This window comes from Caenorhabditis elegans, chromosome III (genome assembly GCF_000002985.6).
Source record: "Caenorhabditis elegans chromosome III".
In the NCBI taxonomy this organism is placed as follows: domain Eukaryota; kingdom Metazoa; phylum Nematoda; class Chromadorea; order Rhabditida; family Rhabditidae; genus Caenorhabditis; species Caenorhabditis elegans.
This window is the reverse complement of record NC_003281.10, coordinates 6,700,880-6,725,731: the sequence shown is the minus strand read 5'-3', so window position 1 is coordinate 6,725,731 and position 24,852 is coordinate 6,700,880. Positions and strand designations below refer to the sequence as shown.

The following is a 24,852-nucleotide window of genomic DNA, read 5'->3' as shown; positions in this document are numbered from 1 at the left end:
ATCGAAGAGCGCATGACTCATTGCTTGACTATTTAAAAAACAATGAAATAAATACAAATAAATACTAGCTTTCTTTTGACATTCGATAAATAAAGAAATATTGCACCCAATATTATCGACTATTCTAAATACAATTATTATTTAAATGTACAAGCGATTGGGGAGTTGGGACAAAGAGAAAGGTGAACAATTGAGTTGATAATTGAGATGGTTGCCTAGAAGGTATCACGGCCATGCGGAATGTTGAAGTATCTGAAACTTTGCGATGAAAAGATTTACTGGAAATGAGAAACTTACTGTGGATCGAGAGGAGTAACGTGATTTGCGTCGAAATCAATCAAATAGTGATTACATGCATCAAAAAGACGTTTTCTTTGTGTTGATTCTTCGCGCAAGCTGACTCCCGAATGCATGAGCCGTTCGGTTGGAGTCATGTCGAGCCAACGATCTACTTGTGGTTCCAAATTTTGAATCAACTCGGGATGTCTGTCTTTGATGATCGATTTGAGTAGCCAATTGATTCGATTTGTTGCTCGTCGAACATTCTCGGGTTGATCATCAACTGCAGTGGTCAGAATCTCTTCTTGGAGGCGTCGAATCAGACGGATTGGTCCCTTGTAACGAGCGAGCTGAAAATTAGGAAATTAAAGTAGTCTTTCGAGCAGTTTTAAAGGTTTCTTAACATACCAATTTATCGATTTGAAGATTCATATGGTTTCTGATCGCATGCTCCACAATGGTAGAGAAGAACTGAAATGGAAACATTAACCTCAATTTTTTTTTTCAATTTTGTACCGTCGGCATTCTGAACAGCGCAAGTGGCAGTAAGTCGTCGAATGTGGCATCCAATACAACTGCTTTTACATCTAAAAATTATATATTAGAAGATTTTTTATAGCATAAATTATACTCACTTGGATAGTTGGACGCGAGCCAAGCAACTGGGAACCCGCCAATCGACCACCCAAAAAGAACAATATTCTCCTGGCGATATCCAAGAACTTGAATAGCGTACTGCATTACTGCGTCTGCAGCTGCTAAAGTGTTTACTGCGTATGGAAGTCCCGTACTTTCTCCAAAGCCCGGAAGATTGAAGCCGAGAGTCTGAAAAGTCGAATAAATGAAATTGGCTACGAAAAAGATTGTTTTACCGTATATCCCAATTGAGCAGGAGAGTTCATTACTCCAATTTCATAAAATCCGGCATTTCCTTCAAAACATATTATAAGATCCTGTGATTGATTAGTGCCTCTCAAAAACATCGCATCGAGAGTGTCTCCTTCTGACGATTTGATCCACAAACGCTGCCCATTCTGAAAATAATGCAAATTAATTAGTTGCAAAATTATGTTTTACCGTTTTTTCTTCAAAAGCTAGAAATCTACTTTCAGGAAAGAAATTTTGTTTTTTTTTCAGAATTTGACACAAGGATTAAAACACTGTATTCATTTACAACCATAATCTACTATTATACTGTCCCGTTTACAGCCTGCCATAAATTCAGAACCACTGACACGGTGGCCGAGTGGTTTAAGGCATGAGACACTTGATCTCAAACGGTTCTAACCGAACGCAGGTTCGAATCCTGCCCGTGTCAGAATTTTTTATTGAACTTAAATTGTTTTTGTTTTTAAAGTCGTTCACCTTATTTTGAACCAGAAGCTTTCGTGCAGCATTCAAATTTGGTCTCATCATGTATTTCAAAAGTGCCATTGATCCGGGATAAATCAAATGTCTTCCAAATGCGTGAATCGCCCAACTCGCCAGACCGCGAGTAACAACGCCGGCTTCAGCGACTTCTGGTTTTAAATGCCATAAATCCGAATTGGGGCGAGCTACAAAATCGGGAATCACGTCTAGAAGTTCAAAGTCGTACTTCTTTAGTGCTGCATGACTGTTGTCATCCTTCTGAAACGTAATTAATACATAAACATAAAGATTTCAACTGATACCTTGTTTTTTTCGTTTTCCCAAATATCTAAAAATCTCGAGTTTGTTTCGTCAAAGAGCCGACCGAATGTTCTTGCTCCATAACCGATTAGTGTTAAATATCCGGCATATTTCAGAATTGTCAGCATTCCAGCTGGTGTGAGCCAGTCTCGACTGTACAAGTAACATAATATTACGGGGCCAAAAGCTAATGAACTGGCAATGTAGTAAATTCCTAAAAACAAGTTTGGAAAAGGTTATGCTTCATAAAATAATATAACCTGCAGAAAACGATATGACGGTGTTTCCGAGATTTTCCAGTGTTGGTTCCTGTCGATTGGGTTGTCCAAAAATTCCATAAAGCCGTGGTCCCGAAATTTGCGTCCAGAAGGACGGCATTTCGACTAGTTGCTACTGAAATATGTAAATAGGGAAAACACAATTAACAAAAGACAATATAAAATGTAATGGACATATATACCATTTTTCAGAATTTTGATACAAAAAAAAACATCAATTGAGAAAAACAATTATATTAAATCAAACATGTACAAATAAGTTATTCCGTAATAAAAACTTCAAGTAGAAACTTCAGTTTTTTCATCATCCGTTTCTTCCTTCTCAACTTTATCTTTGTCTTCGACTTCTGTGTTTTGTTTTCCTTCAGATTCGTTATCAGATCCTGATCCTGAGTCTGAATCCGAATCATCTGATGAGCTCTCGTCAGATTCATTATTCTTTTTTGTCAATTTTCTCTTCTTAGCAGCAGCTTTTTGCCTTAATCGCTTTGCTCTCTTCTTCGCGGTTTTTGATTCTTCTTCCTTTTCAAGTTTTTCTACTTTGTGACGGTAGGCATCGTCCAATTCTTCTTTTTTTGCTACCGCATCAATGTAGTCAAGTCGATTTTGTTCTTTTCGTCGGTTGTTTCTGAAATTTGGATATGAAAAGACAAATTAAAAGTATAACTTTTCTAACCTGTAAATATGAAATTCAGCACTTCCGGCAGCAGCTGAAGAACCAACGACATTTCTCACGAATTCCAAAGGTTCTTTTGGCGCTCTCAGTGTCTCCTTTTTAATTGGAATTGGAGCGGGCTTGTCCTGCAATTATAACAAATAAAATTATTATATTTTTAGCTAAATTAAACTTACAATATTTTGTTGCAATCTTGCCAGTCTCATCCGAATTAAATCGGTTGCGGAATTTGCTCGGCGCTCTTCTTCTGTGATTGGATCATCTCGTGGCATAATGAGATTTTCTAGAAATTATCAAAAAAGAAATTAGTGCAAAAAAACCGGGAAATTTTATGTTTTATCCGCGAAAAATCGAAAAGATTGGCACGCTAAACTACACGCGCTGCGTCATCTCGGAGCGTCGTACTGCAGTTTCAAAATCCAATTTTTTTGTTTTGGCTTTCTTAGAAGCTACTTCTAGATAGGAAGTTGCTTATTATCAGTTAAAATATAAAGTTTATCAAATAATTATATTTACTTTTCATTATTCTATAGTTTCAAAGTCAACTTCAATTCATCATCAGCTTACAGAATGGAAATCAATAACGGGGCTCAACCAGAAAATGCGGCTGTTTCGATTCCGTCACGGTAAGTTCTGACGACCTCTTTTTCTCCAAAATTTTTAATTTTCAGCTCACCGTCTGGGAAGTCCGAAAAACGAAAAAGTCCAAGCATTGTTTCCGGCTGCCGTACGGTTATGAATGAGAGAAGCTTTACCAATTATTGGTCCGTTGAGCGCTTCACGGTACAATTAGAGCTTCACAATCCAGCAGAATTCATGCTGGCACCGTAAGCAAATATAATATGTTTAAGATTAATCAGTTTTACATTTTTCAGTAAATTTGGAGATGGGGATTATGAGTTTGTCATGAAACTATTTCCGAATGGGAAAGACGAAGAAACCGCCGGATATCTTTCACTTTTTCTGCTCATAAATAGTACGTAGAGAACTTTAAGTGTTTCATTTTTCGTTATTAAATGTTATTTACGAAGATTCTTTCCAGAATGCCCTAATCCTCGTCTCCGTTTCCGTGTCAGCTTTACAGTCGAAACAGCAGACGGTCCAAGAAGTTGCCATCTCAATAAGAATCTTGTTACGATCAATCGTAGTGGTATCGTGACTGCAAGCAAGTTCTTTTCATTAGACATTCTCAGGGTAAGTCGGATTGTTTTTTTTTCAACTTCAATTTTTTATTTTAATGCAGAGTGCCATGAATGTCTACATTCCTAACGATATTCTGACAATTGGATGTGAGCTCACAATTTTCGGTGAATGTACGACACAGATCTCAAGCCTGTTCAAGCCATATCAAAGAACTCACAGCGCTTCTTCAACATCTCGATCCCTATCGTCTCCCAATACAAAATGTTTGAAGATCGACGAATCGTCTGCGCATGGTTAGTGATTTTAACAGCTTGGAAATTTTCATTGTTTAATCACTTTCAGATGCATTCACAGAGTTTCTATCCACCGGAGAATTTAGCGACTTCATTATAGTCGCTTCGTGTGGTCGTGAATTCCCAACTCATATGTGCATCCTGGCAGCACGTTCTGAATACTTCAAAGTTCTCCTGAGAAATCATTCAACCAAGGAGTTTATGTCCAAGCGTCTCCAGTTTGATGACATTTCTGCTCGCACTCTTGACGTCTTGCTTCGCCATATGTACGCGTCCGCTGCTGGTCGAGTTGTGAAGCTCGAAGAGGATCAACTAACCGAGGACCTTATATCTGCAATGGATAGGTTGGATATTTTTACATTAAAACATTCTAGTATTGTTTTTTATCAGACTAATGATAAATTCATTGCGTGATGAAGTGGCTCGGCTCATCGGTTCAAAAGTGACTGTCGATAATGTGCTCACTCGTATTAGTATGGCTGCAGAGCTAAGACTTGATGATACCTATGACGTGCTTCTGGATTTCTTCTCGAATCATAAACATGAGTGCATGAAGTTAACTGTAAGTTAATGAGAGAATGAAATTACGTCGAACAAGCAACCAATTTCAGGCATGGGACGAACTTGAATCTGCAAAACCACCATTGGCCATCAAAATACTTCGAGATGCTTTCTCAAATACTGATTCACCTTCGACCACATCAATGGACAGCCGAATCATTGACCGCATCACTCTAACTTAATTGAATCTTTGTAAATCTCATGTCAAATTGATTATGTGTTTGCTCTTCAATCATATCTATTCATCCTTCTGTTTGCTGGTATTTTACCTTTTTCATCAGTTGATCTCAAATTTTTGAAACAAAACGCTTGAATTCAAGAATTCAATTTCGGGTGTAATTTTTATTTGGTTTTATTGATTTGATTTGTTTTATAAACACAACAATTTGATTCTAAAATAAAATTTTTGAAGCCGCTTTCTTTTTGTATCCTCCTTGGACTTTCTCCACAAATATTGGTAGTAGCTTCAGATCTTCCAACGATAAATTAGTAAAGGATAACAACGAACTCGAATGCCTATGAATGTAGTCTTTATCATCATGATAATCATTTGGCATTGTTTTCATTTCATCAACTTGAAAGTGCCTTTTTATGGCAAATATCCTAAATAAGATAAATCAATTTTTATTTGAAATTCAAGTCAACCTGCTCTTTTTGGATCTGTCCACTGAAATAGTAATGGGTGGAATTGACATACACGTTGTCAGCCATTCCTCCACATTTTCAGCATTTTCAGAACAATTTTCTTCTTCAAGATCATAGAATGTGTTTAGCGCAGAACGAGAGAATATCAGCACTGGTTTGTGTTGAATCTGAAACTTTGTGTTATATTGAATTACTGATATTATGTGGACGCAAAAAATCTGTGGAGCGCGCTTCTACATACGTACATTTGAAAACGATCCGCCTCCCAGTCATGGGTCTCGTTAGGTATTTGGGCACAAAAACCATTTATTCAAAGTTTTTCAACTGGTTTCGCCAATTTTTCGCTTTCTTTGTTATTTTGTAATTCTCTTTATGACGAAATTTCTAAAGTACCATGAGAAAACCTAACTCACTTTTCAACTCCCATGCACATTTAAAATATCATTTCATAAGAAACGGAACATAGCATTCTATGATATGCCAAAAAAGGACGAAAAATGCTTGAAAGTAGACGAAAACAGCAAAACTAATTGAAAACATTTGAATTTGCGGGTTTTCCGGCAAATACCTAACGAGACCCACTGTTTGGGGGTGGAGCGTTTTCAAATCGCCATGGAGCGCGTTTCCACGTCTATTTGAAAAGAAAGGGGAATTTTGTTGCGTCCTCATAATAATACAGTAATTGAAATTTACATCAGCGTGAAAATCCCGGAGAATTGTGTATATCGGAAGATGCGAATCGAATTTCGACAGTTCTTTTATGAGACGTTCAACGAAAAAATAATTATTATCAAATGCAAACATGTACCATTGAGCTTGTTGGGGAAGGCGTCGTGTATGAAGAATCATTTTTCTGAAAAAAAAAACATTATTATACATCTTACAGAGTTTCGAACTTGCTCAGTGGAGCGCAGTTGCGCGCACCATTGGAAAATTTATTAGAATTTTTAGTTAAAAAATTAGAAAAACCTTCAGGCTAATTCATTTAAGTCAAAAACTCACGAAAAATGATGAATTAGCCATTGCTCGGTTGGTTTTTGCCAATTGACATAATGATGTGGGACTACAAAATAATCATCAACCTTGTCACACCAGCTCTTTTTACATAAATTTGTCTGAAATTTACGTATCAAAAACATTAACTCATTGTTTAAAGTATTAACTCACCATCTCAGGACCCGTAGATTGTAAAGTTAGAAATAAAGATGTATTGTGATAAAACTTGAATTTTCTGTAAATTAAAACAATTATTTATAGTTAACTACTATAGTTTTGATTTTAATGAAAAATATGAAATTACTTTGCTTCGTATTCCGCGCTCCATGCGAGTTTATCGTTTCTCATAAGTTTCCCAACTCGGAATAGTAACAAGCCCAATAAAAATATAGATTTTGGTTCCATCATTCAGATATCTTCTCTAATAAGTGCATAATTTAACTGGAAAACAGCAAAAAACCGTCAAATCAAAACCGATGATCAAGTAAAGAATCAAAATGTGGCAGCTTGAATCTGACAAAAAAGGCGAAAAACAAGAATTGGGCAATTGATTGAATTGTACGTGTGTAACGGTAGAAGAATGCGGGGCAGCGGAAAAGTCGCCTATTTCGATGGAACATGTCAGATAAGAGCTGTTTGGTCGGTGCGCACGAAAAAAGATTTTGGGATTGCGCTAATGCCGAGGATGCAGTGCGTGAGAAACGATTCCGCCAGACGTTGAGGAAAAAATGAGGAAAAACCTGAATTTGAGTCGAGATACACTTTTTGAAAATAGCGGATCACAATTTGTAGGATAGAGAATTCTTGCTTTCGTGAGTGAAAGCAGCAAACCGAAATGAAATAAAGATTACGAAAACGTTTTCTATTTTCCCAAACCATCTGAAATAAAAATTCCACCAGGTCGAGGCGTGATGAGGCGCCTTTAACCTGCCTCTTCGCGCCTTTCATTCAGGAATCAGAAGATATTTGTCATGAAATCCATTAAAAACAAAACCCGGATGCTGCCTGAAGATGTGATTACTGTGTAGGACATGAGTACAGTCTCATTTTAATTATGAAGAACAATATTCCGATTTCTCGAATCTAGTTAATATATTCAACTTGAGTATTTCAAATTTAAAATGCCAACCATATTTCAAATATCTGAAAACCATTCTACATAATATTCCTTCAACTAAATATTCATTCTACATTCAATCAATTATCAATCTTCTTCGTCGACAAGCACTGGAATAATCTTCGGATTTGTATCTTTATTGATTTCCCGTTTGAACAGCAGATCCATAAACTGTTGCTCGGTGAAAAGGGTGAACATTTTGTCTGGGTCAGATCTGTAGAGATCCAAGTCGCCCTGAAACAGGAAACGAATTGAAAACATTTTAAATCTGGAAAACCAACAGTTCCATCGTGAAGAAGAAAGATCGGTCCAAGATTTTTGTGAAGGTAGGGATGGGATCCTTTGTTAAAGGCATCTTTGTCAGGGAACTTATCCAGCATAGTTCCTCCTTGGCCTTGGATGATTGCAGTCAGACTTGCCACTGAATGTATTTAAATTAAATATTGATAACCTAAATTCTACTCACAATATGGGCAATTTTTCATACAGAGAGCCACATGAACACCGTACAAGAATGGAGTAGTTGCTTTTGCCATTGCATTGGACCATTGGGTTACTGTATCGTAGATGATTCCCTTGTATTTCACTTTTTCGACAAGATAGTCACAGTCTTTTTCAATCAACTTTTCGTCTCTGAGGCAATCAACCATCCACGTATCCCTAACAATTATTGATCCGTGGAAGATCCAAATTAAAAGGTTCAAATCATCCGTTTCGAGGATTCCGTCTTCAGTAGTTTTCACGACAACATGAGTGGTGGTGATCATTGCTTCGTCGGAGGTCTGAAAGTTTTTATATTTTTGAAGTTTGCAAGAAAAATCTCACAATCGATTGAAACTTTGTCGTAAACTCATTGGTCACATTATCATCAGTCCTATCTTCAATGTAAATATGGAACGAACTAACGGGAAACTTCTCGGGAACACCTGAAAATGTTTACACATTCTGAAAATATATATACAGGCGGTACATGCATCTGAAATAGACGTTGCATGTGGTCAAGGCGTCACCTTCACTACCAACTCTATATACGAAAATAACCAAAACCTACAAAGCTTAAACTTCTTCTTTCGATACTTATTGTAAATAGACTCAATACTTTTGAATCGTTCAATCTTCTCTTTGTGTGTTTCCTGATAGTTAACCGGAATCATCTGTTCAGCCGTCTTATTCTGTGGATTCAAGAATGAACGATCAGCCCCGTGTTTGATGAGGATCTCTACAAGATTTTGATAGCCTCTTCTGGTGGCAACATGGAGAGCTGTGTTTCCATACTCTGAAATAAAAATTATTATTGTATACAAATAAAAATAAGAATAACATACTGTTGCACACATTGATATAGGCGCCCCTTTTCACAGCTTTGAGCAAGTTAGTCGCATTGATTTCACGTACAGAATCTATCAAGACATTCTTCCCATCAACTCGGTCCATAAATAACTATAAATACAGATATAAAATCAATGCATTTAGAAAGATTGTTTCAAAATTTTACCGAGTATCTCCATCGCTTCTCATAATCCGAAGTTTTTCCAAAGTAGTACAAGTAGAGATTAATGTATTGATTCCTTCCATTTGATGTAAATCCATAGCCAACTATGGCTAGAATAACCAAAACAAGGACAATTGCAACACAAATAAGAACAACAACGATTGGAGAGGTGGATTCGGATTGCCTGAAAAATCGATATTCCAAAATTATGGAAATATTTTTTCCTAATCCACAAGCAACTATAACTGTATATATTTTTTGATACGATCCCTCAATTAGTCTTGAATTCTTTTTTATGGAATAATCTTTCGCTAAGTTACGAAAAAGTTGAAATGATTGCATATTGTAGCGATTAATTGTCTAAAAATTGTCTAAAAATGTGTATTGCAGCCATGCTAATATAAAAATACAATAAATAGTAAGTCCGGATATTCGTCCAGCTAAAGTTGCACTAGAAAACTTATGTTGTTATTTATCAAAACAGAAACTCCCAACAAAATCAAATACTCAAAATCAAATACTCACACAGAAACTTTGGGAGTCAATCCGAACAAATCATCAAAATACAATTTCAAGTTGTCCACACTCAACGACGCTGCACTCAACGCTCCTTTGTGTGATGCAAAATTCAAATCCAACGTGCTCAGCGCTTGTGTAATCTTCCGTTCATTTGAATATTGACTACCTTTTTTCTCAAACTGACTGTCAATATATGAGAACACTTCGGGAATTCCAACAATCTTGGAGCCATCTTCAAACACTTTCCGGATAGTTAGCAAATCAGCTTTACGATAGGATTTTGAAGATTGTTCCAGTTTTTCCAAGTCAGATACAAGTTTTTCAATGCTTGGGCCAGGATTTGTCCAGAACTCTTTGATATAGTCGATAGGATTCTTCTCTCTTATTTCCTGGTTGGCTTTTGCATTAAACATCGTTGACTTTAAAATTGTGGCCTTTTCCTTCAAAGAAATTATCATTTTTTTAATAGCTAGCAAGCCATTTCCCAAATGATCCGCGTGCTTCTGTGAGTCCTTGATTTTGAGAACCGGGCTTCCTGAATTGGATGCAGCTCGAGCACTTCTTGAAGTAAATCCTTTCACTAATTTCTCAGTCTCCAACATTTTCTTCTTCAATTCAAAAAAGTTATCGAGATTAGCCTTCAAAGTTGAATAATCAATATCTAGTTGCATCATGTGTTGCATGAATTGAAGCATTTTCAAAAGTTTTGAAGAATCTAATTTATCTTTCTCAAGGCACTTTGATGTGTCCACTAGTCCAGCATCAGTGATTATTTTTGAAAGAGAAAGTTCACTCGAATTGCTAGTTTTGTAGGCAGATTCGTATTGCGTTTGAAGGGACTTGAGCATTGTAAATTTGTTGATGATTTTCAAAAAATCGTCGAAGTTTGTGATTTTCTCAACTTGTTCCTTAATATTTGAAGGTGTTAGTTTTTCGAGCTCTTCAAAGTACACATCCATTGCTTTTTCATCAAACATAGTCGATATCTCAGATGCCCATTGTTCTACTGCCTGAACAGACCGAACCAACAGATACACGGCGGAAAAGTTTTTCAGAAATTTGGTTTCTTCACCCTGGTCAAGAGCATTCTTGTAATTTTTGAAACAAGTTCGAAATGTCGCCTCAAAATTCTCCAAAAACTTTTTTTTATCCACATTTCGGTCGTAATCGTCGATTTGGGACAACAAATCGGGGATAGTTGCCAAAAGAGCCGAATCCGTTTGAAAATCATCTCGAAAATTGTTCCAACTTTTAAACACATGAGCCATACTCTCAGCAAATTGATTAAAAGGCTTTAGAGCAGTCTCCAGTTCCGCTGTGCTTTTTCCTCGCGAGACTTTCTTTTTGAACCAATCACTTGTAAGATCCTTTGCCACACGTTTCATGTCTCCACTCTCCGGGAATCCAGCAGTCAGAAATAAGCGTGTTGAACTATTCGAGTAAACTGTTTTTTTGAAAAGTGTTATTGCAGATTGTAACAGTTTTCCAGTATTTCCTTTGTTCCTGTGGTCCCCCACAGCCAAAATATTCAAAAATGGAGTTTTGAACTTTTGCAGCATGTTAGGAATTTTGTTTGCAATGTCCAATTCATTCAATGCTTTAATTGTATTCATTGTGTCATTGAGTTCCAGGAAACCAGATAACGGATAGTTGTATTCATATAGTTTTTGCATAAATGCTGGAAACTTGGAAATGCATTTATAAAACGCCTTTTTCATAGTTTTCATTGACGAGAAAATTTTCATCTCGTCAGATTCAGCAAATGGAACTCCACTCATTGCCTGAGAAATATTGAACATAATTGTGATCAAACTTTCATCACAAATTTCCATCTTCTCATCAACCTTTTTCAGAACAATCAGAGAATTCACTGTTGCTTTTTCAGTGTAATTTTCAGACTCTACAGCTGCCAATAGTCCATTCATCGCTATCATTTCTTTGAGATCCTGTTGTAACTGTTCATTGGAACCACTCACAGCTTGAAGGCTTTTCTTGTGAAGCTCGTCAAGGTTTTTGACAAGATGTGCAGGATCTAGGCTCAACAAGTTTGAGAAGTTACCATTATCAACTTTCAGAAGCTCGGTGATCACTTCACGGATTTTGACAGTTTTGGATAGAGCTGCAGCCTGTAGAGCTATTGCGTTGGTTACACGAGACAGAATGGATAACTCATCGTAGATTTGTTGAAGTTGAGATTCGCCTGAATAGTAATTAACATAAGTTTCATGTGAGAGTCCAGGAATATGACATTTTCTTGTGAATCAATCAGAAATTTTCAATTTACCTTGTTTTTCTCCGGCTCCACTAGCCACAAAGAATACAACAAAAGTTGAAAATATAGCGTGACAAAGCTTCATGCGAATCTCTTATTTATTTCCTTCCTAGTACACGTCTCACTTTGAATACCGACACTGAAGCACATTTTGCCAAATCATGCTGAAACTGGTTTGGTATAACTTACGGATCTCCTCGGATGCTTTCTGTGAAGCTGTTGAAAATCTGAATTGATTGTGAAGTCTAAATGTAGCAAAAACAAGAGAACAAGGTTAGTAGGTTATTGGAACACGTAAATGGTAACCTCGGAAGGAAGTTCTATATTTTTCACGGGTTTTATGTTTTGTTTTTGATAAGAACTTTATCTATGAAAGTGCCCATTCTTTGCAGTAGGCACAAAAATTCCTGACTTCCGTCAAGGCTACGTATGCCTACCTGCCTACCACACAAACAGGTTCTTCAAATGTGTAATTGCACTGCCAACAAACTATACAATTAATATCTGTACTGGGCGAACATGGAACACCGAAATTCAGCTGAATCGAGAAAATAGGTAGTAAGTAGGCAGATGAGGAGGGCAGTCAGATAAGATCTGTACAATGATTCTATTTATTGATTTGAATGTGATATGGAAATGGGAAGAACGTCATTCAGAAACACAATTTAAATTGTTGCTAGTTCATGTCATTGATTTTGCGTTGATCATTGCAGTAAGCTGATGGCAGAGGGAATCGTTGAGAAGGCTAGAAGTGATCTGAAATTAAAACATTTTTTCACTGTACGTTTATTCGATTTTTACCATTTGCAATTGCTGTTTTGCATTGATTTTTCCAAACTTTTTGACTTCTTCTTGAGTCTTTCCTTTCTTATCTGCAATTGGTTTCTCCTTAACTTCGTCAATATCCTTATTGAAGACTGCAATCAGTTTGTTGATGCTCTTGAACTTCTCCTCCTGCTTCTTCTCAAGCTCCGAGTAAGTTGACATATTCAATTGATCATACCAACTCTTCTTATTCAAACACATCAACATCTTCTGCTCATTCGACCCCATGCGATAGGCGACATTCAACGAATAGTACTTGGTGCCAAGACCATGAACAACAGAGATTAGCGATGGCTTAGTGAGATGTCCAAGATTGGAAGTAGTCTGTCGTGGTTCAGCAGTTGGAGCGAGAGGACGAATTTGCAAGTTGAGTGGGTTTACAGATCGGAATGCGTCCAGCATAACTTTCCCCTTCACACTCTGAATCGGATCAACGACAACTGCAACAGCACGGGGATGGAGAGCTTCGAAAGACTGTTGAGTGTTTACGTCCACAGAAGATAGCCAGCATCCGAATCCTGGATGCGAATGGTACCTGAAAGTTGTTATATAATTTCAATAGAGGCTTTGATTATAAAAACTGAAAACTATATCTGCTGCGTCGTAGATTCTAAAAGATTGCCTATATTCTTGGGTCCCCTTTACTCACCATCCAACAACATTTTCAGTTCTTCCAACCAATTTCAGCAAGTCCATATGCTTTGTCTGATACACAGGATCCACCGATTCCACGGTCACACTGGTTCCACTCTGCGGCATTGCAAAAACGTCCGTAACATTGATAGTGTAGTCGTCCACAAAGTCTCCGAGCATCAGACCCATCACCTCCAACGGGATTCCAGAACGAGCATGGCGCAGCATTTTCAGCAAAGCCAACGAGGAAATGTTCACTCTGAAATTTCAACAAATTCTGGAATCCATAAAAAATTTAAACTTACGTTTCAGAAGTGTCCGGATGATCAAGTTTATCAGTTGCCTGCTTGTTCTGATTCATCAACAACGAACGGATAAGACGATCCATTTTTTTCAGAAATTTCTATTCTATTGAGCACGAACAAAAAAATCGAAAGCAACATGCGAAGCAGAATATGTTAATAAAAGAGTTTCGGAAGAAGTCTCGGCGTTGCCACGTGGATGACGTGGGTCGGAAGAGTGTGTGGCAAAGGTCACGCGAGAACTATTTTCCGCGTGAAATGTTTTTTGTTGTGTTTTTGAGAAGCATGAAATTCTTACACAGGAGAATTTTCAGTTAATTTATTTTACAAAAAAACAAAGCAAGTAACAATTATTAAAAAAAATAAACAAATCAACATCGTTCCAAGATCCCAACGTCTCCAATCCACTTCCCGTCATCTAGCTTAACAAGAAGACTAGTCTTAAGACTTACACAGTCTACTCCAGTGACCACATGCTTTCCAACGAATGTGAGTACATTCACTGACATGATAATCAAAGTATTATAGGTCATAACAATAAGAGAAAAGTTCAAAAGTTCTAGAAGAATTAATGTAATTTCTCTCAACTTTTGTTGGTTTGGATTTTCAAATACTTTCATAGGAAAGAAGAAAATGAATATGACGAGAAACGTGTAGAACGCAGTAATTAGAGTTGATTTCGAGAAGGCCAATGAATTAGAAAAACGCCTATCTGTTGAAACTGAGAGTTGGAGGTTATGATGAGGCTGGAGAATTCCCAAAGCTGTAGTGTAGGAGAGTATTGATAATGGATACAAGGTACAAAGCAGGTAGATCTGAAAATAATTATTGATAGTAGGTCACAAGCTTCCAAATTCTCTCTCGTTTGAAAATGAATGGCCGTAAAAAGCGTCGAAGACGGCCATGTGTAGATTTTAAGAACTTTAGGCAAAACCCTTCTGAAAAGTGCATGAAACTATAATAGGGTACTTTGATTTTTGGCTTACCGCACTATAATTAAGAAATAAATTATGATTTTAATTCAAAACTCAAAAAGAATTCTCAAAAGTAGTGAAAATGAGGAGTTTAGACCACAAATTCTCAACAAAAAGTATAACTTCTCCTCGAGGAGTACACAGCCTGCGTAAATCGACATATAGCCTTGTTGAAGGTTCAAACGCTTTCTAGGGATGTATATCAAACAAAACAATTATTCTGACTCACAGATTTATAAAAAGTTGTGCTCACCACCACAAAAATAATTACTAAATTTACAATTACTGCTCCCACGTGACTTGCGATAAACTTCCATGGTTTTTGTCTAATTTTTGTCAATCCAAAATGAACAAGGCAGTGTGGAATGTAAAAAGGAACAAAATGAAGTAGAAAGTATATCGGAATTAGATATGTTGGAACAATTTTCTTTAATTCAAAAATGTCATAGGATAAAAATGCGGTGAGCAATGCTTATTATTATCTGTTATTATTATCTGTTATGCTCACTGAGCATAACAGATAATAAGGCGCAAAATAGTGGAAGCCGATGGAAACATCGTTGACGAAGTGTGGCAGCCATTTTTGAATTTGTAAATATTGTTCTTCTGCGAATTAAGTGAGGGGCTGACATTTATCGATTGACTTTCTGATTTATCGATTTACAATTCAAAGCATCCTTCTTTTTCTCATAGATTTGAAATACGGGGTCAGCATAAAGAAACAGCTTGTTTTTGTACAACTTTTTATTCTCGAATAAAACTTTTCAATGAGTTCTTTAAACTGATTACTGTAGAAATCCGGCAAGCATCTATTTTTAAAATTCGCGCGCATTTATTAGTTTTCTGTGTATTTGCGCGTCGCCGTGTCTGCGTATCCACTGAGAACCGCGAAAATGCTGTTCAATTTCTGGTTGCCTCATTTTCGCGCGCTGGTTACCTTTTTCACACGTTTTTGTTAGAATTATCGGTTTGTTCGATTATAAATGTTTTCTTTATCAAACCTGTAAACGCCCGAGGTAATTTGTACAGTTGTTAATTGGTGATTGTCACAGAAAATGTCGGTTCACGAGTCTTCGAACGAAATAAATGACGAGCCTATGGACACCGATTCCAACATCCCGGAGGTAAATAATTTTTTGATGTACATAGGTTTTGCGTTTTATTAAAGATATTTTTTACATTCTTCACATAAAACAATACATTACATTCTACGTTTCAGTCTTCCGGGAACGATCCCTCAATGGAAGTGGACGATGAACCGGAATCGTCCGACGCCGCCGATTCCTTCAAGAGATTTGAAAGATTGTTACAAAAAACGGAAAACTTCTCACATTGTTTATCATCTGGAGATGCGAAATGTATTGGTCCATGTTTAAGCCGCAAAAATCTTATAAAGAAAGTTTTCAGTAGCAACTGGAGCCCCAGTTGACACCAAAAAGCGTGGACGCCCCTCGAAGAAAAACGGAATAGACGGAGATCATCGACACAGAAAAACTGAGCAAGAAGAAGATGAAGAAATGGTGGCCGATGCTATTAAAAGTGATGATTTGGTGATTTTCGACAAAAGTCCGTTTTACATCGAGAATGGAGAAATGAGGTATAAAAAATGTTATGAAATAATGCATCAAAAAAAAATTCCAGAGATTACCAAGTTCGTGGACTCAACTGGCTCGCATCCCTTCAACATAATAAAATCAATGGAATTTTAGCTGACGAAATGGTATCTCTTATAATTTATTCCAATGAATAATAATTGTAATTTTTTCAGGGACTCGGAAAAACACTCCAAACGATTTCTATGATAGGATACATGAAACATTACAAAAACAAGGCGTCTCCACATCTTGTCATTGTTCCAAAATCCACTCTTCAGAACTGGGCTAACGAGTTCAAAAAGTGGTGCCCATCGATTAATGCGGTTGTTCTGATTGGAGATGAAGCAGCGAGAGTTAGTTTTTTCTAATTTAAAAACTGAGGTTTAAAACTCGCTTTTTCAGAATCAAGTTCTGCGCGATGTTATTCTTCCACAAAAATTCGATGTTTGCTGCACAACCTATGAAATGATGCTGAAGGTCAAAACTCAATTGAAAAAGTTGAATTGGAGATATATCATTATTGATGAAGCACATCGTATCAAGAATGAGAAAAGCAAACTTTCTGAAACAGTTCGAGAACTCAACTCTGAGAATCGATTGTTGATAACAGGAACTCCACTGCAGAACAACTTGCACGAGCTGTGGGCTCTTTTGAATTTCTTGCTGCCTGACATTTTCACCTCTTCTGATGATTTTGATTCCTGGTTTTCTAATGATGCAATGAGCGGAAATACTGATCTGGTGCAACGGCTTCATAAGGTTTTTATATCGTTATTGCCTGATGTTCGTATTATTAAATTAATAATTTCAGGTTCTTCAACCATTCCTTCTTCGTCGTATCAAGTCTGATGTTGAGAAATCTTTGTTACCAAAGAAAGAAGTGAAAGTGTATGTTGGATTATCGAAAATGCAAAGAGAATGGTACACGAAGGTTCTCATGAAAGATATCGATATTATCAATGGAGCCGGTAAAGTCGAGAAGGCTAGGCTTATGAATATTCTTATGCATCTCCGAAAATGTGTCAACCATCCTTATCTCTTCGACGGTGCTGAACCGGGACCACCCTTCACCACAGATCAACATCTTGTCGATAATTCTGGAAAGATGGTTGTTCTCGATAAATTGCTAATGAAGTTTAAAGAACAAGGATCTCGAGTTCTTATCTTCTCTCAGTTCTCCCGAATGCTCGATTTACTTGAAGATTTTTGCTGGTGGCGTCATTATGAGTACTGCCGTCTGGATGGATCAACTCCTCACGAGGATCGATCTAACGCAATTGAGGCATACAACGCTCCAGACTCGAAAAAGTTCATTTTCATGCTTACTACTCGCGCTGGAGGTCTTGGAATCAACTTGGCTACCGCTGACGTTGTGATCATCTACGACTCTGATTGGAATCCACAATCAGATCTTCAGGCAATGGACAGAGCTCATCGTATCGGTCAAAAGAAACAAGTTCGTGTGTTCCGACTGATCACAGAGAATACAGTCGATGAAAGAATTATCGAAAAGGCTGAAGCCAAGCTTCGCCTTGACAATATAGTTATTCAACAAGGTCGTATGTCGGAAGCCCAGAAAACTCTTGGAAAGGGTGATATGATCAGCATGATCAGACACGGAGCCGAACAAGTCTTTGCTGCCAAGGATTCAACAATTAGTGATGACGATATTGATACAATTCTTGAAAAAGCTGAAGTAAAGACTGCTGAATTGAATGAGAAAATGGGCAAGATTGATGAGAACAATCTTCGTAACATGACGTTCGAGGATAACGCTAAATTCACAGTATATCAGTTCGAAGGTGAAAATTATAAAGCAAAGCAAGCCGACGGAATGGGTCATTTCTGGATTGAACCACCAAAGAGAGAACGAAAGGCCAATTATCAGGTTTGAAATTTTGAAGGTTTCTTAGTTTCAAAAAAAGTTTTTTTCAGGTAGATCTTTACTACAAGGAAGCAATGCGAGCTGGAAATCCAACTGAAAAACAATCCAAGGCGCCTCGTCCGAAGCTCCCACAAGTTTTTGATTTCCAATTCTATCCTCGTCGTCTATTTGAACTTTTGGACAAAGAGATTTATCATTATCGCAAGACAATCGGATATGTGGTTAGTTTATATTTCAAGAAAATTTTGTTAAATCTCCTAAATATGGCGCTGGCGAGACGATTGGTGAATCATCCATGTAGTCGACAATAATTCCAGCGTTGATTTTTCCGGCAAGCTGTAAATTTAATTTAATGTTTAATTAGGTAGGGTAGCATATCATACCTTTATTTCTTCTTCCAAACTAGTATCACTACCCCAAACACTTCCATTGTGTTTTTCGTCTTCTTCTTGCATGTCTTCAGGGAATTTCAACAAATACGGTTTTTTGCTTGAGGTTCTCAAAGGGAAAACCAAATATTGCGTCTTTTGATAATTAGACGTGTCTTCCAAACAGCTCAAGCTCATGCGACGATCAAGAGATGATGTACGACTAGTTACTGATCCAAACGGACTTCTTTTAGTTTGACGTGATCGAGCAGATTCAGAATTACGGCCCGACGGAATCGAGAATAATCCATGCTTTAAATTAACTGGAGTGGGTGGTGGAAGAGGAAACACATCAGCGTCAATTTCTGCGTCATCGTCAACGGGAATATCTAGCTGAAAAGAATTTAAGAATTCTTAATCGAGTTCATTGATCAGTTACCGTTGGTGTTTTGAATATGTTGGCTGGAATTTTAACTGAGAGTGGTTTCATATGGCTTTTTATGTCTATTTCTTCAGCATCACTGGCGCCCATCGAACTTGGAATTCGTTCTGGAGGCGGCGGGCTCTTCTAAATATTAGTGAATAATCTATGTTTTCTCTACAAACAGCTTACTAATACATTTCGTCTCCCCGAACGCGTTTTGATACTAACTAAGTCAGCTTCTCCCTCATCATCTGTATCATCTTCTTCATCTCCGTCGTCATTGTCAAAATGTAACTGCTTTGATGTAGGATATGGAGTACGTACAACACCTGCTCTACACAGATTTCCCGTGCTCATCGACAGATTTAGACGCATTTTTTGATTTTCGCCAGAATTTGAGCTGTGACGATTCTTCTCTATATTTATTGTTGATGGAGACTTGATGACGGCTCCCCGTGATCTGGACGCTGAAAAAATTCACATGGTTTATGTAGATTATCCGTATTTTCCGTCTTCTGAACCAAATTCTCTTGAAATAAGCTTACATTTTCGTGCGTCGAAGAGTGAGCTGTTAGACGGTGATAAATAAAAATGAGGTTGAGAAGAAGATGATGAGCCATCTTTCGAAAGAGGTAGCAGAAAGTTTGAATTCGAAAATATAGAAGCAAGCTTTCTCCTTAATCGTTTCATTGACTTTGTGTGTGATTTGATATTGTATATAGTTGACAAACGGTACCCCTAAATATTATATCCAAATTATTTCCAATAATTTGAGTGAGTTACCTCGTAGAGAATATCTTGAAGTAGAGCATAATCTATGGAATCCGAGTTTCCATTATTTAGTAGTTGCCAAGGTTCTCCACTTGAGCTCCGAACAATCGCACATTCTCCAATTTGGAGAACTTGCTCGCATTCCCGATGAGATTCTCTATTCGAAATAACTAATTTCGTCATTGGTGGGCGGAGCATCATTATAGGAAGACTGAGATTCCAAGCATATTGTAAGGTTAGAAGGCAGTTTTTATTGCGAAGAGTTTGTTCATTTATGAAGAATACAAGTGCATCAGCATTAGCAATCAAGTTTTTCGAACGACACGATTCACCGTTAGCTGGAAATGTTATTTTAGAGCTATATTAATGAAACCTACGTACAATCTGTCCATGTAGAAGAATTCCATGAAATGTAATAATGCGATAGCAAATCATTGGTGATTGTTTTCAATGTTCTGTACTTTTAACAATTTTCAAGAAATTTTCTGACATAGAACTTACGGATTATGTTTTGCATGCGGTATATATCCAAGTAGGAACAACTTATTAGGGCTCTCAGTGCTCCCAAAATCCGGGTCGTCTTCTGAAGTTGTCACAATCTCTTCAGAATTACTCAGTTGAGCATCAGAGCTTTCCATTTGAAATTTGGTGGTGTTTTATAAAATTGAAATGAATGTGCATGCCAATACGCAAAAGATAAAAAGAAAAGCCGATTTAGAAGAGATTTTGTATGGGCGGAGCTACTTAGAAGTTGACGACACGTTTGGTATTCTCTCCTAAAATGTGTATCCCATGTGGCAAATCAAGAAATCTAAGAATATAATAAGTTATTAATCATAAGATGCATAATACGTAGTTTAATAGGAGCGCTCTACAAAAATATCGTATAGATTAAATTACTTGAAAATTTAATTATAAAATTAATTTAAGGCTGAAAGACCGAAGGATGTTCCACCGAAAGAGGCTGAAAAACGACAGGCCGAGGAGCAGAAACTGATAAACAATGCTCGACCATTGACTGACAAGGAACAAGAAGAAAAAGCTGAGCTTTTGACTCAGTCTGTCACAGACTGGACAAAACGCGAGTTCCAACAGTTTGTTAGAGTAAGTTTATAATTTTCAGTGAAAAGTTTTAAAATTATTATCCTATTTCCAGGGAAATGAAAAGTATGGTCGTGAAGATTTGGAGAGTATCGCGAAGGAAATGGAACGTCCACTTGAAGAGATTCAATCTTACGCTAAAGTTTTCTGGGAACGTATCGAAGAGCTTCAGGACTCTGAAAAAGTGCTCAGTCAAATTGAGAAGGGCGAGGCACGAATTCAACGAAAATATGCTGTGAAGAAGGCGCTTGACGCTAAAATAGCAAAGTACAAGGCTCCGTTTCAACAGTTGCGTATTTCCTATGGTACAAATAAAGGAAAAACGTACACCGAAGAAGAGGATCGATTCCTGGTTTGTGAGACTCATCGATTGGGACATGATAAGGAAAATGTGTTCGAAGAGCTGCGTCAGTCTGTTCGCATGGCACCACAATTCAGATTTGATTGGTTCCTGAAGAGTCGTACAGCAATGGTAGGTACATTCAATTGAGATTTATATTTAGAAACTTATTTTTTCAGGAGCTTCAACGCCGTTGCAATACTCTTATTACTTTGATAGAACGTGAAATGGGAGAAGTTGTGGAGTCAAAGCCTGTCATCGTGACCGCTGCCGATAAGAAGAAATCTGTCGCTAAGGACCTGTCAAAGAGTAGTGGAACTCCAACTGCTAAGAAAGTCAAAGCTACTCCTAAATAATTACATTCATATATTCTTTTTATCTCCTTCTCCATTCATTGCTTGATTAATGTCGATCTCTATCCTCCCTTTGATTACTGCTAAATCATCTCATCTCTCATCTTATCTCCTCATTTCTATTTGAGTATTTCTAAGCACACCTACCTATGCTATTTATTCACCGTATCTTCTTTTTATATCTTATTAATGATTGTAAATTACTCAAATAAACTCGGAGTCTTGAAAAAATTTCATTCACCAAAAAGAAAACTTCAACGAAATGTTTGAAACGGGGATGGGGGAGGAAATGTAGAGACTGGGAAAAACAAGATAAAAATAGCAGGAAATGAAAATGAAATCTACCAAATGTTTATTCAAAGTACCAGTGGAAACCTGTAAAACACCAAACCATGAAAATCTTGAAATAAAAATTAAAAAAAAAAAGAAAATCAATAACTACGAATCCAATTCAAGTCGATGCCATGCTTCAACCAAAGTTCCCGGATTTTCGATACATTTTATCCATTGACGGCCACGTTCGTCCTTTGCCGACGTGGAAAGTAAAATTCCACCTGAAAATTGGCAAATACATGGAATGTAAATCCGTCAAATCTGCTATTTCACTTCCAGACTTTGCGAGAATTTTATTTTTGACAAGTGTGACGTCACACCATTCAACAATAGTACGGGAACACAAATTTCTGAGAATATCTCGTAACGAAAACTACAGTAATTCGTTATATTGATACTGTAGCGCTTTGAATCTTTTCGATAATCGAGCCCGTAAACCGGCACATGCGCTACAGTAGTAATTTAAATAGTTACTGTGGTTTTCGCTACGAGATATTTTGCGCGTCAAATATGTTGCACAATACGCATTCTCAGAATTTTATGTTCCCATACTGTCCAGCTCAATTTTCTGAATGCCTTTCTGAATTTTCTGAATCCCCTAACTAACCAATATAGTCATCATGCTTGCCCAAATCGTGATCATAAACTCCGATTTGTAAAGTTTTCTTCGGAAGATCTTTGAATGGAACCACGAATTGAAGTTGCTGAAATCGAGATTTTCTAAAACTTAAACCTAAATTTCTTCAATTTCTCACCTCATTCCATTCTGGATTCAAAGTTCGCTTTTTCGTCGACGTTTTCGCCCGATGCGCTTTTGATGTGATCGGTGTCAATGAAACCTTGCAATAAGGATCGGAGAATCCTGTAGAATCCATTCCAACCAGTTCGACACATCGGTTGATGTTGATGAAGAGAGATCCTAAAAATTAATATTTGTTTTTTGAATTTGATTTAAGCTGTTCAGGTTTTTACGTGGTTCAGCAGATAATTTTCCAAAATATCCATTTACAAAATATCCATTTTGTATCAGTTTCAGAAGCGAGGAACCAGAAATCCTTCCCCTCAAAGAAGGTGGGATCCAATTAAAACATTGGGCATGTCAAGACAAGCACCGCCCATTTATGGGTATAAGTTAATTTTTACGGGTACAAGGCACACCTATGCATCACTTACCTTGTTGAATATTATATTGTAATCCAACATTAATCTTTCCACGATCTTCATTTTCCTCTTCCTTCGTTTGTTGAGGGACTGGAAGCGCACTTTCCAGGTATAGATTGAACTTTTTCATTTCGTTATCATTGAGCTTCTTGAGCGCAATTCGGGTCTCACCAAGAAAGTCGGATCCAATACGGTCACGATCGAGTACGGTTACGCGGCTGAAATATTTTAATGAATTGAAATCCGAATCTGCTCTTCTCTCCCATATCAATCCTCAAGAAAATAATCTTACAGAATTTTCTTCTCCTTGTCGTCCTCGGTGATCCCATAATACGACATTTCCTCATTCCATTCAGGATTCAAAGTCTTCTCAATTGTTTTTGACGTCAACTTTGTCGCTTTTGTATTTCCAGGAAGTAAATGGAATTTAACATATGGATCCGAGAATCCATTTGAGTCCATTGCCTTAAGGTTTTTCGCTCGGATTAAATGCATTTTGAGCTTCTTATCAGCTGAGTGATACGTGAGTGTCAATGTGATTGAGCCAAGGCTACCTGAATATTTTGAAAATGTGAGAAGAAGAGGAAGATGGAATATTGATGTATATAAGTGCTTTCAACTGAAAACGTGAAGTGACTTTTTAACCAATCATGGGGTTATTCAAGTAGTGTCGTGAAATTAAAAAGTGTATTTTAATACACTTTTTGCCTTATTCAAGTAACTTCAAAAACATGTATTTCAATACAGTTTGTGACGTAATTTCTCGACATTACGAGACAACCAGAAAGCGGGAACTGAATGAAAAACACAGCGAAAGGTGCTCCCGCAGTGAAAATCCACACAATTTGCCGTCGCAGGGCAATTATTCTGATAAAACCACTGTGGAAAAATGTTGAAAAACGTCGAGAAATGTCGCGAAATTACGCCACAAACTGTCTTGAAATACATGTTTCTGAAGTTACTTGAATAAGGCAAAAAGTGTATTGAAATACACTTTTTAATGTTGCGAAACTACTTGAATAACCCCATTAGTGTTTAGTATGGTTTTTACGTTGCAAGGCAACTTTTTTTCAAAAGTTTTACAATAAAAATGGAACAATTTTAAAAATTGAATATTTTCTTTAGTTCCGCATTCCAAAAAATAGAGCTTTTCAGAACACAGTCAATCAAAATTAGTCTATAGTTAGTATTGTGAAACGTGAAGAAAAAGTTAGTGATAGAAAAGAAAAATAACGAAAAAAAAGTACAAACGTTGTTTTCTGGAAAAACACAACAAACAACGAAATACACCACGAACACCATCACCACGACGACGAGAAGCATGCTTGGGTTCTAGATTCTCGTCAATATCGAGAAGAGGTTCAATAACCGCACCAGGTTCAGAAGCCGATTCAGTGCTCGCTGTGATTGCCTTCTCTTCTTCTTCTTCTGGAACAACTGGCACTGTTGGAATTGGGACCGACGTATGATTCTGGTTAGAGGTAGTAGAAGAAGTTGGCTCAGACGACACTATATGCCCATTCATCTTTGATATTGGAGCTACAGGAGGTGCCACGTCATCAAGAGATGTTCTAAGTTGCAGGGAATTGACACGACCAACACCGTCACGACGGCGATTCTTTTGCTCTGAAATCGAATCGAGAAGGTTAAGGAAAAATTAAGAAGCAGAGATGTATAATTCAAAAAATGATTAGAATCACCGCAAATACCAGAATACCCCATACAGACTGGACAAGATAAATCAAAAACTGTACATTTTACATTTTACATAGAAGCCAAGGATTTCCGATGTGGAATATTTTTCAGAATAACCTAGTTGCGTTTGCTTTTGCGTAAATATCGATA

General features: G+C 37.2%; 9 protein-coding genes and 1 non-coding gene across 13 annotated transcripts in view; 3 read left to right on the top strand and 7 right to left on the bottom strand.

The window, feature by feature from the left end:
* Nucleotides 1-7: 7 nt before the first annotated feature.
* On the bottom strand, nucleotides 8-2,343 carry F37A4.1 (alpha/beta hydrolase). Its single transcript, NM_066074.7, has 9 exons — nucleotides 2,211-2,343; nucleotides 1,953-2,164; nucleotides 1,645-1,908; nucleotides 1,152-1,313; nucleotides 915-1,104; nucleotides 796-866; nucleotides 688-750; nucleotides 298-629; nucleotides 8-252 (listed from the first exon to the last, which is right to left on the bottom strand). The coding sequence occupies exons 1-9, from the start codon at nucleotides 2,326-2,328 to the stop codon at nucleotides 216-218; spliced, it is 1,449 nt and encodes a 482-aa protein (NP_498475.1). The 5' UTR covers nucleotides 2,329-2,343; the 3' UTR covers nucleotides 8-215.
* On the top strand, nucleotides 1,512-1,597 carry F37A4.t1. The gene has a single exon. It is a non-coding gene; the product is annotated as a tRNA-Lys (tRNA).
* A 105-nt stretch (nucleotides 2,344-2,448) lies between the features above and the next one.
* F37A4.2 (PRKRIP1 family protein) lies at nucleotides 2,449-3,278 on the bottom strand. The gene is made up of 3 exons (NM_066073.8): nucleotides 3,081-3,278; nucleotides 2,905-3,029; nucleotides 2,449-2,856 (listed from the first exon to the last, which is right to left on the bottom strand). The coding sequence occupies exons 1-3, from the start codon at nucleotides 3,174-3,176 to the stop codon at nucleotides 2,508-2,510; spliced, it is 570 nt and encodes a 189-aa protein (NP_498474.1). The 5' UTR covers nucleotides 3,177-3,278; the 3' UTR covers nucleotides 2,449-2,507.
* Nucleotides 3,279-3,473: 195 nt separating this feature from the next.
* On the top strand, nucleotides 3,474-5,317 carry bath-41 (BTB and MATH domain-containing protein 41). The gene is made up of 8 exons (NM_066072.8): nucleotides 3,474-3,530; nucleotides 3,576-3,731; nucleotides 3,780-3,880; nucleotides 3,947-4,098; nucleotides 4,148-4,340; nucleotides 4,390-4,684; nucleotides 4,731-4,902; nucleotides 4,952-5,317. The coding sequence occupies exons 1-8, from the start codon at nucleotides 3,475-3,477 to the stop codon at nucleotides 5,081-5,083; spliced, it is 1,257 nt and encodes a 418-aa protein (NP_498473.1). The 5' UTR covers nucleotide 3,474; the 3' UTR covers nucleotides 5,084-5,317.
* On the bottom strand, nucleotides 5,229-7,162 carry bus-22 (uncharacterized protein). Its single transcript, NM_066071.5, has 6 exons — nucleotides 6,847-7,162; nucleotides 6,714-6,777; nucleotides 6,549-6,661; nucleotides 6,240-6,399; nucleotides 5,547-5,713; nucleotides 5,229-5,504 (listed from the first exon to the last, which is right to left on the bottom strand). The coding sequence occupies exons 1-6, from the start codon at nucleotides 6,948-6,950 to the stop codon at nucleotides 5,294-5,296; spliced, it is 819 nt and encodes a 272-aa protein (NP_498472.2). The 5' UTR covers nucleotides 6,951-7,162; the 3' UTR covers nucleotides 5,229-5,293.
* Nucleotides 7,163-7,706: 544 nt separating this feature from the next.
* On the bottom strand, nucleotides 7,707-12,166 carry F37A4.4 (Ankyrin repeat-containing protein F37A4.4). Its single transcript, NM_066070.5, has 10 exons — nucleotides 12,132-12,166; nucleotides 11,955-12,081; nucleotides 9,677-11,870; nucleotides 9,155-9,335; nucleotides 8,985-9,099; nucleotides 8,711-8,935; nucleotides 8,485-8,585; nucleotides 8,126-8,441; nucleotides 7,941-8,080; nucleotides 7,707-7,893 (listed from the first exon to the last, which is right to left on the bottom strand). The coding sequence occupies exons 2-10, from the start codon at nucleotides 12,025-12,027 to the stop codon at nucleotides 7,747-7,749; spliced, it is 3,492 nt and encodes a 1,163-aa protein (NP_498471.1). The 5' UTR covers nucleotides 12,028-12,081; nucleotides 12,132-12,166; the 3' UTR covers nucleotides 7,707-7,746.
* Nucleotides 12,167-12,540: 374 nt separating this feature from the next.
* F37A4.5 (Mov34/MPN/PAD-1 family protein) lies at nucleotides 12,541-13,863 on the bottom strand. Its single transcript, NM_066069.4, has 4 exons — nucleotides 13,706-13,863; nucleotides 13,417-13,659; nucleotides 12,744-13,302; nucleotides 12,541-12,698 (listed from the first exon to the last, which is right to left on the bottom strand). The coding sequence occupies exons 1-4, from the start codon at nucleotides 13,786-13,788 to the stop codon at nucleotides 12,624-12,626; spliced, it is 960 nt and encodes a 319-aa protein (NP_498470.1). The 5' UTR covers nucleotides 13,789-13,863; the 3' UTR covers nucleotides 12,541-12,623.
* Nucleotides 13,864-15,631: 1,768 nt separating this feature from the next.
* isw-1 (Chromatin-remodeling complex ATPase chain isw-1) lies at nucleotides 15,632-21,744 on the top strand. Its single transcript, NM_001392127.1, has 11 exons — nucleotides 15,632-15,800; nucleotides 15,896-16,034; nucleotides 16,084-16,273; nucleotides 16,318-16,396; nucleotides 16,445-16,624; nucleotides 16,674-17,030; nucleotides 17,083-18,159; nucleotides 18,207-18,377; nucleotides 20,650-20,823; nucleotides 20,876-21,292; nucleotides 21,340-21,744. The coding sequence occupies exons 1-11, from the start codon at nucleotides 15,732-15,734 to the stop codon at nucleotides 21,514-21,516; spliced, it is 3,030 nt and encodes a 1,009-aa protein (NP_001379931.1). The 5' UTR covers nucleotides 15,632-15,731; the 3' UTR covers nucleotides 21,517-21,744.
* On the bottom strand, nucleotides 18,534-19,917 carry F37A4.6 (uncharacterized protein; the record flags this gene model as incomplete). The annotated part of the gene is made up of 5 exons (NM_066068.1): nucleotides 18,534-18,917; nucleotides 18,964-19,092; nucleotides 19,138-19,415; nucleotides 19,494-19,686; nucleotides 19,732-19,917. The coding sequence occupies 5 exons, from the start codon at nucleotides 19,915-19,917 to the stop codon at nucleotides 18,534-18,536; spliced, it is 1,170 nt and encodes a 389-aa protein (NP_498469.1).
* The window catches only part of rbf-1 (Rabphilin-1), a gene marked incomplete at both ends in the record, with an annotated part of 28,239 nt that continues 25,120 nt past the window's right edge, over nucleotides 21,734-24,852 (bottom strand). For 3 of the 4 annotated variants that reach the window (NM_001379772.1, NM_001027396.5, NM_001027395.5), the window contains 6 exons: nucleotides 21,952-22,067; nucleotides 22,454-22,550; nucleotides 22,602-22,765; nucleotides 23,020-23,225; nucleotides 23,300-23,561; nucleotides 24,382-24,633. In NM_001379772.1, the coding sequence (NP_001367825.1) occupies nucleotides 21,952-22,067; nucleotides 22,454-22,550; nucleotides 22,602-22,765; nucleotides 23,020-23,225; nucleotides 23,300-23,561; nucleotides 24,382-24,633 (1,097 nt within the window). Of the gene's footprint in view, nucleotides 22,068-22,453; nucleotides 22,551-22,601; nucleotides 22,766-23,019; nucleotides 23,226-23,299; nucleotides 23,562-24,381; nucleotides 24,634-24,852 lie in introns of all 4 variants that reach the window. The other variant, NM_001392126.1, reaches the window with a different exon arrangement.